Source organism: Equus caballus, chromosome 3, assembly GCF_041296265.1.
Source record: "Equus caballus isolate H_3958 breed thoroughbred chromosome 3, TB-T2T, whole genome shotgun sequence".
In the NCBI taxonomy this organism is placed as follows: domain Eukaryota; kingdom Metazoa; phylum Chordata; class Mammalia; order Perissodactyla; family Equidae; genus Equus; species Equus caballus.
This window is the reverse complement of record NC_091686.1, coordinates 50,023,790-50,037,535: the sequence shown is the minus strand read 5'-3', so window position 1 is coordinate 50,037,535 and position 13,746 is coordinate 50,023,790. Positions and strand designations below refer to the sequence as shown.

The 13,746-nt window shown below is 34.8% G+C and overlaps 1 protein-coding gene across 18 annotated transcripts in view; it reads left to right on the top strand.

Annotated features, from left to right (window-relative positions):
* Positions 1–13,746, top strand: part of PDLIM5 (PDZ and LIM domain 5) — a 196,673-nt gene that overhangs the window by 101,593 nt on the left and 81,334 nt on the right. For 7 of the 18 annotated variants that reach the window (XM_023637708.2, XM_070262243.1, XM_023637707.2 and 4 more), the window contains 2 exons: positions 7,909–7,951; positions 9,589–10,007. In XM_023637708.2, coding sequence (XP_023493476.2) covers positions 7,909–7,951; positions 9,589–10,007 — 462 coding nt within the window. Of the gene's footprint in view, positions 1–7,908; positions 7,952–9,588; positions 10,022–13,058; positions 13,076–13,746 lie in introns of all 18 variants that reach the window. The other 11 variants (XM_023637711.2, XM_070262247.1, XM_023637710.2 and 8 more) reach the window with 5 other exon arrangements.

The following is a 13,746-nucleotide window of genomic DNA, read 5'->3' as shown; positions in this document are numbered from 1 at the left end:
TTATGCATATGGTTTGTTATTGATGTCTACTCTCTTAATTTTAACCATATTTGTTCAAACGTATTTTAATAGTGTCAAAAAAGAGCTATAAAAATGTAGATGTATAAATGGAACTCTTAATTTTTCACATGCAGATTATTTACTTTGCAAATCCTATTATTTTCATATTAGTAATGAAGTACTGTGTTGATAAAAATGTTTTTTCTCTGCCTGTTTGGAGCTGGGAGAGAAGATATACTAAGTAGAAGTCATTACCATTGTGCACAAAGGAAGATATAAACTTAGTAGGTTTTCAGAGAATGCAGCTCTGTTATAGATTGCTTATTTCTATCAGTCTGAAAAGTATTACAACCCATGCCTGATATGAAATAAGTAGAGTTTTGGTGGAAAACAATGGGAAAGAAGGAAATTGTACTTTTCACCTTCTCTTACAAAATGCATGGTGTATCCTTTTTAGTTGTTCTTTTCGAATTTTTTAAAAAACAATTACATTACTAATGATTCCATTTGTAATACGTAGAAGCAGAAGATGAGCGGTTTTTAGTAGCCTTTATCATGTATTAGCAAGTGAACTGAGGTGCTGAGTAGCAGAGTTTAAAATAGTGCTTAAAATGTCATCCTTAATCCAATAATCTTAAACTTGTCCCTTCACCAAGCTTCATTATCAGTACTGTGTGGTGTGAATTTCATTTGAATGGGTGGTTTGGGAAGGTTAGGTGGGTTGTTCAGTTGCAAGTCGTATGAAGGTTTGAGGCAGAGGAGTTAAGAGGAATTGCAAGGTAGTGTCCTACAACCACAGAAAGAATAATGAGAAGCTAAACTCTTGATTCTTGTACCTGTCAGGGTCTAAACAAATTGTAATTAGGGGTTTTTCGTTATGTGGAATGATTATGAAGCTTAGCGTCCAAAAAAGCCATGGTGATGTCAGACTCTTTCCTAGAAGGTTTGTTATAATCGAAACTGTAAAATGATCTAAACCAAGGGTTGGCAAACTGTGACCTACAGGTCAAAGCTAGCACAACCCCCTCTGTCCCCCGCACCCCACCTGTTTTTATAGATGAAGTGTTATTGGAACACAACCATTCTCACTCATTTACATTTTGTCTGTGTCATCTTATTTGCTATAATGGCAGACCTGAGTAGCTGAATCGAGATTCTGTGACCTACAAAACCTAAAATATTGACTGTTTGGCCCTTTACAGTAAAGTTTGCCATTTCTTAACAGTGGGTGGGGTATATAAAATAGATTTCTTATATATAATCTTTTATTGAAATAATACTTTCATTTTAAAAGAGTTTTACCCATAATAAAGATGAATCATCCTGATTAACCTTGAACACATCTAAATTATTATACAATTTCTTCAATATTCTTTTTGATAGAAATTGTTTTATAAATACTAGTTAGAAAAATGCATTTTTTTAACTTAAATGATTCTGAGGTTATTTTGAGTGTAGACTTGAAGCACAATGGACAGATGAAACTTTCTTCTCTCATAAAGATTTTCTTGTGAAAATAAATATTACGTAAAAACATAAATTCCTTCCATCTAAAATCATGTAGAATAATGTGAAATTTTGCGTTTATCACTATATGAAACTGTCTTATTTGTTGACTTGTTTATTATCTGCCACCTCCATTAGGATGTAGATTCCAGGCAGGACCTTCTTTGGCTAGTTTACCACTGTGTTCTCAAACTCCAGAACAGTGCCTGCGGCTCAGTAAATCCTGATGGCTGGACAGGTGAAAGGATGATCTCAAGTGATGGATGTCAAATAATATATAAAACTGTCACCAAAACTAGGTGACGGTATTTAAGTTGATCAGTATTAGTTTGCATTTCTGAAGATCTTAATAACATTGAATTGGTGAGCTTCAATCATAGAAAATAAAGCAGCATATCATGAGAGGAAGAAATCTTTGTTAATTTCTTGGCTCCTGTGGAGTGAGATGGATGTATTAGAGGGAGGATAATGTGGAGATTGGCATTAAACTCTTTAGTGGTCCAAGTTATTTAACATTTCTAGGCTTTATTTCTGAAACTTAAGCAATACATTGTATATAAACCTTTAATTCAGTGTTGAACTCCTAGTAAGACCCCAATAAGTGGTAGCTGTAAGGCTGATGCTCTCATTATTTGTATAATGGGAAATATTTTATCATTTTAAATTTAGCCTAATGCTCCCTTCTCTACCCCGCTGTCCCCCAGTTTTTTCTCCTCGAAAATAGTGTAACCGTGCAGGTCAGGGAAACTCAGTAGAAGTCCCTCTCTCCCTCCCTCCCTTCTTCTCTCCCTGCCTGTCTCCCCTCTAGCTTGATTTAGAACTGGTTGATGAAAATTTCTCCTCAAAGCCCATCAGCTGCTGTGACCACCTGAAAAGGATCTTTACAACAAAAGCCCTCACCCTTACCTAGGGAAGTAATTGTCAAGTGGGGACTGCCTGTTTGGATTTCTCAGAGCCATACCCTATTTCAAGCCAAGCCCAAGCAGAAGGGGTCCCATGTACCCAGATAGGCTGGAGCAGTTCCCTTGCTTCTGTCTCCCATTCTTCAAAGTCTGTGCAGATTTGGGTTATTTCTTTCTCTCTAGAGGGAAAAAATGTATTTCATTAGTTCTCATAGTAGGATAGAGAAGATACAAAGAGTGAGAAAGAGAAAGTGAGACTGTGTGTGAGTGCATGTGTTTGTGGTGAGTACCATCTTTTTATAAGCTACTGGGTTTTATAACATGCTGATATAGAACTATTTTGTACTTTTGTTTATAGAAAATATAATCTTTATAAATTCTCATATCATTTAGAAAAAACCACTGATACATTGCCGTAAGTGATTTAAATGTTTGAGGTTTGAGTTGTTAGGAAAGTAGACTGACTGGAAGTACAATAAAATATGGGGAAATTGTTTAAAGAGACATCCCTCTGCACACTTGAGTGCTCACTTTTTCCCCTCTGGAGTGGCTTTGTTATTGCAAATTGACAACTTTGCAATTAAAGTGATTAATGACATACCCTAGTGTTTATGGGTCCTGAGGTCAGTGAGCCCAAAGATGGCCATGCTGTGGGAAACTTAGATGGGGCTCATCTCACAGAAGATGAACTAAAAATCCTCCTCTTTTCTGTGTAATTGTTTATGAGTTAAGTATATGAGGAATGGTTGAAGGAGTCACCAAGACATAATGAGTGATGCGAATAATCCTTATCAGTCTAGTTCTGTTGCCTGAGTCCTCATTCTTAAATGCTAATGTGAACATTCATTGGCTACTTTATTAACTAAAAACATGTTATCTTATAAAGCAGTATTAGAAAAATGCGTTAAACTAGTTAAAAATATAACTTAAATATAACACCATTCATTAGGTGTTCATCAGATGCAGTTTTACTTGATTCCTTTGAATCTGGTTCTCGTTAGTGTTACTGCTTGTTGATGGCATTATTTTTCCTATCCATTATGCTAACCAGGGCCTCACAATTCTAGTTTCTAATACAATGCATTATAGCTTAGAACTCCTTTCAACTGTTTAGCTAGAAGTTCAGAAACTGGTTGTAATGCATCAGGGATTTTTATTTTGGATACTGCTCTTAGCAAAAATCAATCAACTTTCAAAATAGATGGTTCCAGCCACACTGACGGCTTTGTTCTTTGAATTCCGTGAGTTGAGGATAGTACTGGGCCAAGGCACTAGTCTCTCACCATCATAGCTTACTCCTGTACAGTGACTTTGCACTCGGGGAGGAGAGAACAATAGGCAAATTGTTGAGCCCATGGCACTAAGCCATTTCCAGGATCTCTGCTGGTTTGAAACACACACTACACAAAAGTGACTTGTGATGATCACTGTGTTTGAAAGGGAGAGATTTTATCCCGTTGCGTATTTCCCAGGATTGAAGAGAAAAATGTAGGAATAACTTTTAATAATTATACCTTAGTTTTTAAAACTATTTAAAAATCTTTACAAAATTATTTACTTTTAAGTAATCCATGACATTTCTAAAGTAAAGGAGCAGATGGTTAATCTAGTAATTTTCTAAAACAAAAAGAAAAAGAAAAACAAAAGAAACTGTAAAAACTTTAATTTTGAGAAATAGTTTTCCTCATTCGTATATTAGGATTTTCTCCTCAGAGAATATAGGAAATATATATTTCACTTTGCTGAAGGAAATGAGATTTTCCTGCATAAACATTGATTAAATTATGCTCCTAGTCTTTGAGTATCTTATTAAACAAAGTTCAAGAAAGCACTAGTTCAATAAGAAATATGCTGTATAACAAAAGATTCTGAGGATTTTATGGATTGTACTATTTCTTTCCCTTAATTTTAGCTGCTTGTAAGAGACTTAAGTAAACATTTCAGACTTACAGAGGTTTACTTTCTTTGTTTCTTTAAAATAGCATTTCCCAGAGGGTTTTCCCCTTCCTAACTCCAGTCTTAAAAAGGGCTCCTAAATAAATGAGTAACTAAATAAATGAGTATTCCATATTTCAAATGGGTATGGACAACAATTCACAGTATTTTCTTCTTTAGGCGTTTAAAGGCTCTGAGAAGTCTTGTGGCTAAGATGCTTATGTAACTTCAAGTTTTCCAGATATCTTTGATAACAACACCTTATTCTTTTCTTTTGTGTTTTGGAAAGTAGTTTTCTAGGAGGCATGCTTTGAGACATAGTCTTACTTATTATAAAAAGTAACACATATGCATTGTATAAAAACACACAGAAGAGAAAAAACAAATATCATCCACAGAGAGCCTCTACTAAATTGTTGGTGTGTGTTTCCATCTACTTTTTCCGTGTACCGATATGCTATATATGCTATTTTATATCTTCCTTTTTTCACTTACCATCACAAAGTAAGCGTGCTCTCACGCAGTTGTGAGAGTGACTTTAATCTCTGCACAGTGTTCCGTCATGTGGTTATATTACAGTGAACCACTGCCTCATTGTTGTGAATTTGATCAGTTGTTCCCAATTTTTCACTAGTGTAAGTTATACTGTAGGCAACAAGTATGTTTATACATAAAGTCTTTTCTATATTTCAGATTATTTCCTTATAATAGATTCTCAGAAGTTGATTATTATGTCACAGGGCATGAGCTTTTTCAAAGCTTCTTATAAATAAATGCTAAATTATTTTCCAGAAAAGCCGTAATAATATACAACTCTTCCAGCAACATATAGAGTATTCTCATAAGCATTATGTATTAATATTTTTTAAAAATCTTTACACATTTGAAAGCAAAAGGTGGTGTATCTTTTTGTTATTCTGTGATAATCAGTAAAGTTTTATTCTTTTGAGCTAGTGTTATTACTATTCAGTAATTTTGCAGATTTCATTTGTCATGTATTCTAAATATTCTGAACCACAATAGTTTTAGTGTCATAAGAGTATGTGATTACATTTAAATAGATTTATCTAGCCTCCTGATCTTTTAAAGTGTAACTAATGCACGTTATAGATTTTATGTACATATACGGTGTGTTAAAAATGTTTTTCCAAATATTTTTAGTGTGGACAGATTGATTACTTCTGTTTACTCCAAAAAACGAACACGCTAAAATGAAGACCATTTTAAACAGGATTCAAAAATTACATGGTTTAAATTGTGACCTGCTGTAATTATTCAAACAGAAGTCGGACGAGTACCTGATTGGCTTGTGATAAAGTAACTCTGAGGGACCTTCTAAGTTTCAATGATTCTATGACTCACTGTGTTGTTATTTAAATATTTAAACCAACAGAACTAATTTTTATTGCATCTAGTGTCAGCTGTGTTATTTGATGTTTAATTATAAGCCATCTATTTTTTTCCTTCCAAATGATTGTGTTTTTAATGTGCAGTGGACTCAATCCTGGGATCCTGAGGGCGTGTAGCCCCTCTTTTCTCTGACTGCTTGTCTTAGTTCATGCTGTTGCATGTGTGAGATTTTATCAGAAGGCAAACAGGGCAAACAGATTTGAGTTTCAGATTTTAAAATTTTTTGTGAGTTCAAGATTTCAAGCAGTTTTTTTGTAGAACTTTCACTCTATAAAGTACGTTAGGACTCATTATTATTCTGTGCTTTCTCCACAAAATAAGAAGTTAGACTTCAGAATTAATGAAAACTAACCATTGTGGTTTTGTTGTTGCTAACACTGTTTAAGTAGGAACTAACACCTAGAAAAAAACTAAGGGGTTTGTTTTCATGGACATAGAATATATGCATTTTATTCCATTTGGAAACCTAATGACTGTTAAACATCTTGTTCTTTTTTAGAGATTGTTTTTATATTGCTAGATGAGCTCCATGCACCTTTTAAGTGTCCAGATACATAAGGATACCATCCTCTCTCTTATGGCAAACTTTCAACAATGCCTTGGGTGGTTTTAATAAGTAGATCCTTTGTGATTACATCTTATTGTGAAATTTCAATGAAAGGAAGATTCCACTGTTGTGTACTTGAACTTGTTTCCTTTGCTTGTAATCATAATCCTGTAAGGTAAAAGAGAAATTGTCCATTTGAGAGTACACATGGTTGTGCAACTGCACACAGTCTAATTCTGTTCTCCAGTAACTGAATGTTAGCATCCTTTGTGGCCTCTCATTAGGTTAGCCAATTATTCAGTCAGTGCTTGCCCTAGCTAACGAAATTAGTTGTTATTGGAAAATTCAATTGCTGCCAAAAATGTTGATTGGAGTTCATTGCTAGGTTATGCTCGTAGAGACCAAATATCCTTTACAAGCGTTTTCTATTGGTGATCTGTTATCACTATAAGTAAAATGATCTCATGGTTTGTATCTTAAAATTATTATCACTTATAATTTACCTACTACGGTTGCATTTCTTGAATTCTGCACTTGATGTCTTATCAGGTTTGTGTAAGAGGAGTGAAATTGCTTCTGGCCTAAGTAAACATAACATATACCTTAATACTAGGTAAATCATTAGAAGTTTTCCCAAACATTTTGTTACTGTCCTTGACTACAGCCAGGGCCTTGTAATATAAAAGAACTGTTGGCCTTAGCCCCATCCTAGTGATTTACTTTCTCTAGCTTTGAAGTTCCTCATCTGGAAAATGAGGATACTGATAGTTGCTGCTTTGCTTATTTGTCATGAGATAATTGCTCCAAATCAGTTATTGTTACTATTAGTCCATGATAACCAAAGAGACGGTAATAATACAAAAAAGCATATATTAAAAATAATCTGAACTTGCAAATAGTCAAATTCTGTGCATGGATTTTTGTGCTTTCCTTGTTCTCTGCTTTCCACGCTTATTACTGATGACCTCTATGACATGTCAGGCACAGTGCTGATACAGAGACACAAATGGGACATGGTCATCACCCACTGAAATTATAGCCTAGAGGAGGAACTTACAGTTTAGTTTTAGTATAACAAATGTATTAACTTGCATAAGGACTTACAAGTATGAGTACGAAATAAATACTCATTCGGTGACCCAATTCAACCAGAATTTACTCACTATCTTCACAGAGGAACCCAGTAGCCTATGGACATATTCATGGACGTCAGGAGAAAAGGCACATACTGTTGGAGACAGAGATTCGGCTTAGATGAGGAACCCCTCAAGGATCAGAAAGTCACGCTTATCCTACTTTGCCTTTTGGATGGGGAATAGCCTTAATTTAAAGCTTAAACATGGGTGCATCAGCTAACAGGATTGGTGTTTGTCTTCCCTCGTTTGAGTATGTAGAGAACTAATGATTATCTAGGATGAAAGGGTATTGGATCTTGCAGCATTTGACTTACATGAACTAATTAGTAGTTTGTAAATAGTCAAAATCATGAATTAGGAAACTATAAATTCTGATGGTTTAGTATACTAAGGTATATAATAAAAATTCCATTAATAAGATTTCGAGTTTGCAAAAGTCATTTTTTTCTCTTTTTCTTTTTTCCCCCCTCAGAGCATCTGCTACATCCAAGCCTGAGCTGGTTCCTGTTCAAAAGGTGCGTTTCTATCCTAGTATCACTAGGGTACCATTTGATAGCCCCTCTTGAACCCCTGCAATTTCATTCCTGTCTTAGGCCATACTCACAATTTGTAGTTTCAATACAGTTTTCTTCACAGTTCTTTTCCTTTAAAGATAACAGGGGAAAATGGAAATTAACGTATACAGGATTACCATCTATAATTATACCTGGATGATTAAAACATTATTTCCAATGTCATATGTTATCAATAACTTATGTCTCAGTTTCTTACATTCACTTTTAATTTGCCTATCTTTATTCACATTTTCTAAAGAGAATAAGCGGTTACTGAAAATGAATATTACAATAAGTCTTTAATAACATTTTGTTTAATAATAAGTTTTTAATTATGTTTTCAGAGTATTCTTAGATTAGGTTATTGGCAAGTACCCTTTTCTCTCGTATATATCCTCATTTTGTCCCAAACCATTATTCATATACATCTGGTTTATGCTTTTTGGAGTTTTCTCCTTAATTCTCCTTGTGCCTTTCCATTGAATTACTTATTATATTGATTTGCTGAGGCATTAAGCTATTTCCCCCTCTCAGCTAGCTTTATTGTTTCTGTAAGATTAATTTAGATCACCTTTGTTTTTCTTCTTAAAATTAAATTTAATAGAACCACCATTATATGCTTTAAAAAAAATTTCATTGTTTTTCTTTGGAGATGGTAGGGTGAGTAGAGATTTATTCTTAAACATCATAGAAACTTAACCTGTTTTTTTCTCTTAAAGTTTATACTTGCTTTGGAATAGGGATTTGCACACACAAATTCTGTTAATTTTAGGAGAAATTGATCTTTCTTACTAGCTTTTCTTTTTTTTTATTTTTTTGCTCATGGTAGTGAAGAAACATCTAAGATCATTTTTTTCCTTCTATAACTATTAAATATTTATTTTGGAAAAAGGAAAGAATTTTATTCCATCTCTGAATGATATCTCAGAACATTCCAGAAAGAGAAACAGGTGGATTGCAGGAAAGGGAAAGGATTGATTTTTTTTGTTCATTTGTTTGTTTTTTTGTTGTTTTTGTGAAAGCAACTTCGTGATTCAAAATAATTAATTAGAATGTGCACATTTCTGAGTTAGATGAAAATCATCTTACTCTTTTTTTTTTTAATTGAAGAGTTAGAAATGTGCTCTTCTTTCTGCATGAATCAAATAATTGTGCTCTGGAGAGTAATTAAACCTGTTTGAAAGATGGAATTATAATTGAGACTCTGGATATTTTAAAATAAACATTTCAGTTAGAGATATTTTGTTTATTATGGGGTATTTTAAAAATGTTCCTTTGGAATATGTCTCACTTGACACTTATGATGACCTTTAGGCTTTATGATAGCTTTCCTGCTCTATTTCCCAAATGTTTTGAAACTCCTTTCGTTTTTATTAAAAAAATATATTCACTGTGTGCATCTGTATTATGCATGTTGGGACCCATTAGCATGCATGTTATGCTATATCAGCTCATTGTTTTTATCTGGAAACATGTAAAGTTTGGGCTGCTAACATGATTGTGTTTGTCTTTTAGAAACTAGCTGTGTGTTCTTTTCAGTGAATCCATTTTGCATGTGTTTGGTGTGTTTTGTGTATGTTTATTTTTATTTTACATAGGGAGAACCTAAAGAAGTAGTTAAACCTGTGCCCATTACATCTCCTGCTGTGTCCAAAGTCACTTCCACCACCAACATGACCTACAATAAGGCACCCCGGCCCTTTGGCTCTGTGTCTTCACCAAAAGTCACATCCATCCCATCACCATCGTCCGCCTTCACCCCAGCCCATGCGACCACTTCATCACATGCTTCCCCTCCACCCGTGGCTGCTGTCACACCTCCCCCATTTGCTGCGTCTGGACTGCATGCTAATGCCAATCTTAGTGCTGACCAGCGTCCATCTGCACTGAGCGCTGGTAAACCTGCAGTTACTGTCCCACGGCAGCCCACAGTCACCAGCGTGTGTGCCGAGACTGCTCAGGAGCTAGCAGAGGGACAGAGAAGAGGATCCCAGGGTGACAGTAAACAGCAAAATGGGTAGGTGGCCAAGGGTGCTTTCTGCTTTTATCAAAACTCTTTTTTCAGGCAATTTCCAGGAAACAATCTACATTCCCCCAAATCAGCTGTTCTTTGAAGGAAGGAAGGTGAAGTTTTATTTGCTTCATTAACATGTAGCTTTATGTTATATACATACAGCACTTTCTGCGAGGCAATTATAGGTTAATCGAAACCTAATTATGCATTTTGACGTGTCATGAACCATGTAACCTACTCCATAACTCTTTTTCTCCAAGTCCTAGCACAGCATTGAGCAGCTGGCACTTATAATGCAGGGCGAATCTTGAATCTTTCTTCCTCAGTTTTTCCATCCTTTGATTAGCCACCTAAAGTTTAAACAGTGTTACAGTTGTGTCAGCTTATGTCTCTCACTCTGAGGAGAGAGGAATGAGGAGTTGGTGAGAAGCTTTCTTTCTAGGAAATAATCTTAAGAAGACAGAAAGCAAATTGAGTTTTAACTCATGTCTATGCATCCTGCATTAGTTTAGGTCAGATAGCTTGCAACACGCTTTTCAGATAACCTTAAGCTAGAATTTAGTCTTTAAAAGCAAATAATAATGGCAGAACAGTAACATTAAGGGGTACGTAAAAAACATCAGAAGCAAATTAGAAAATATTTTCATTGTAAAGATTTTTCTAAAATGAACAGGTTTAAAGCAGTGGACAGCAAATATGTAATGTCAGCAGAAGTGTTTGAAAATCTATTCCTTATGATTTTTCCCTTTTTGTGGTATATTTTTTGAAAAATTGGTTGAAGTGTATTTTCAGTGGCCTCCATTTATAAGTGGTCATTTTATTCTTTTTGGAATTCAGTGACCATACTCTAAGCCGAAGTCATTTTTGTAAAATCATTTTGATCAGATTTATTGTGACAAAAATGTACTTTAAAAGGAAAACAAAGGGAAATAATCTGCATGCGTGAGGCTTTTTACCGATGCCAGTTCCCAGGAAAATATAATTAAACTAATTGTGTGGATAGGTCTTTTCTGAGATAATCCCTTCCGAATGTTAATTCATGTAATGAAGGGGCTGTGCTTTCTGTAGCGCTGCTGCCATGGCGACTCTGGGGCCCTGACAGCGAAGGTGGCAGGGCTCCAGGCTGCCGCTGAGAGGGAGAGCAGGTCTGGAGGAGCAGCTCCCAGGCCCACAGAGGGTTTTGTGGTTGTGGGTGGCTTTTTACAGTTCTGCTGTGTTTATTGAGAAAAACTAGAATCCCTCAAACAGTGTTATTTCTTCTTTCATGTGAGGAAGAGAATAACATAGTGTTGAGGTGTGTTTGGTTGTATTTTTTTGTATGTCTATGTTAAGACGGTAGATTTTAGAGTAATTGAAGTAGATATCCTGAAAAGACAGATGCTGCCCCTCAGGTGCTAGCCCCACAGAAAACTAAAAGCAGAAGTTTACTCTGTTTATTAAATTTCAGGTTTGGTAGAAGAAAGTTCGTTGAAAGAAGTGTTTGGCTAAAATCTTTTCTCCTTACTAACACTTCTTGAAATTTTGTAAGAAAGTCTTTTTTCTGGAAAATCATGGAAGTATAAGCAAGTCGAGGTTATGAAAAAGTACGACATTTAAAACACGTGAAAATACCAAGCTTAAATTTTGTGTTTTATAAGCACAGCTTTGGTGATTAAATTTGAAACACTTTAAAGCTTATTATTTTCAAACTATAACTGTAGGCAGTGGTATGGTTATAGGGCCGCTATGGTGGCTTCTTAATCAGTCGACGTGGGATTATGGAGCATGTGCCTGGTGTCCAGCACTGGGCAAGACTCAGGAGAAAAGGGATTATTACATATTTTGCATCATCAGCAAGCAAGTTACTGCTTTGCATTTAGAAACTGGGTGTATTTGAAAAGAGCTTGACTTCAAATGTTGTCCAGCTGTTAGGACAAGAACTGGATTTCTGTGAAAACAACGTGTGGTGTCTGAAATTCTAAGACAAGTTTGCAGTGCCCTTTCTCTTACTGTGTTTAGATTAGTGAAATCAAAAATAGATCACACCCTTTACTAGGCAGTCATGTGTCATTTTGAATAGTAGGTGTTTTGTGACATTGACGAATGCATTTCCTACATCAGACGTCAGATGGTTTTTCTGAAATCATTGTCAGATTTTTTACTAATTATGTGATAATTAAATTTCCCATATTTTTATAATGTTACAAAAGGTCTGCAACAAAGCTCTTTCAAAGTTGAGAGTGGTTACTTTTTATTAATTAATTTTTATTTTATAAATAATATATTGCCAGTAACCAAAACTTTAAGAGTTCAGAAGAATTAAAGTTAAACGCATAGTTATCTTTTTCCTCAAAGTAGGAGGACTGTTAGTTTCTATGTGATTTAAAGTAATAGCTAATGTGCCTGTTTGAGAGACATCCCACACAAATTTCTATAGGATTAATAAATAGAAGACACAAGTGCTTATTAATTAAGTTCTATGTGATTTAAAGTAATAGCTAATGTGCCTGTTTGAGAGACATCCCACACAAATTTCTATAGGATTAATAAATAGAAGACACAAGTGCTTATTAATTAAGCATCATTACTGAGAAATAGTTATTCATCCTGATAGTATGAAATCTATAATTATGTTGATATTTTTAGAATGTTTCTTAATAATACCACATAAGCATTCCTGTTCTTTCTTATAAATAATAATGAACAAGGCACTTTAAGAAAGTTTTAATCTTTCTTCTGCGTACACAGATAGTTGGTCTCGGCTTGCTGTTTTCTTTACTACTCTCCTTCCTCTCCTTAGAGGAAAATGGGCTTTATATTCCAGACTGGAGGGGAGCTCTTTGCGTCAGGTAGCTGAAGTGATTACCTTTTTCCGTTTCCAAAGGCCTTTGCATTATAATGTGCCACTGCTTTCAAGAGGTAAGTCTTTCATAGAGCCTTCCTAAATGTCAGTTTTGTTGGACTGCAGTCTCTTCTAACAGTTCCTATGTGGTATTTTGAAGAATCTGGCCTTGGAACGTACAAAATAAAAAAACAATATGGTAGTAATATTTTTAAATGCTTTTCTTTTTGCAGAAAACACAAGTGACAAAGTTAGTATCTACATTACTGGAGAGGAAATATGGTGATTTATATATGAGTAAACAGCATGAATGCCTGATTTTTGCAAAATTAAGTTAAATTTTGCAAAACAGCTGTAACTTAGAATAACCACATTTAGTGTTTTCAGTAGGTTTGGTTTGCATTGCTATGTTGTGGTGAATTGCTTTATAGTAATAAATGGTAGTGTTTAACTTTTGTCATAAAATATATGTGGGGTTTGCTGTGTAATGGTTTAAAAGAGGTAATGCTTGTGGGAATGTAATTTGTATCAGTTGAGACAGAAGACAACGATAAAGATAGATAGAGAAGAATAAAGATACGTACCTCTAGTGAATAGCATATATAAAACTAAGTTGATTTCCAAATTCATATCAAAAACCAGTGTTTTCCCAGGAAAGTCTCTAAAAGCTTTATGAGTTTTCAAACAATATTACTGGAAGGTTTAGATCTCTGTATGTGCAGTTGTGTGTTACTGGATGATAGAAAGTTATACACCTTTGAAATTAGTTGAGAGAGATAATTACGAACTTATTAATGTCACAGTTAGTTGGCATAGGCATTGGGAATCACTGTGATCTAATTTTAAAACCTTGCTTTTATGTCTGTTAGTATTAACAGTAAACAGGCTGGTGATTACTAGCTTTAAAAATTGATAAAAATC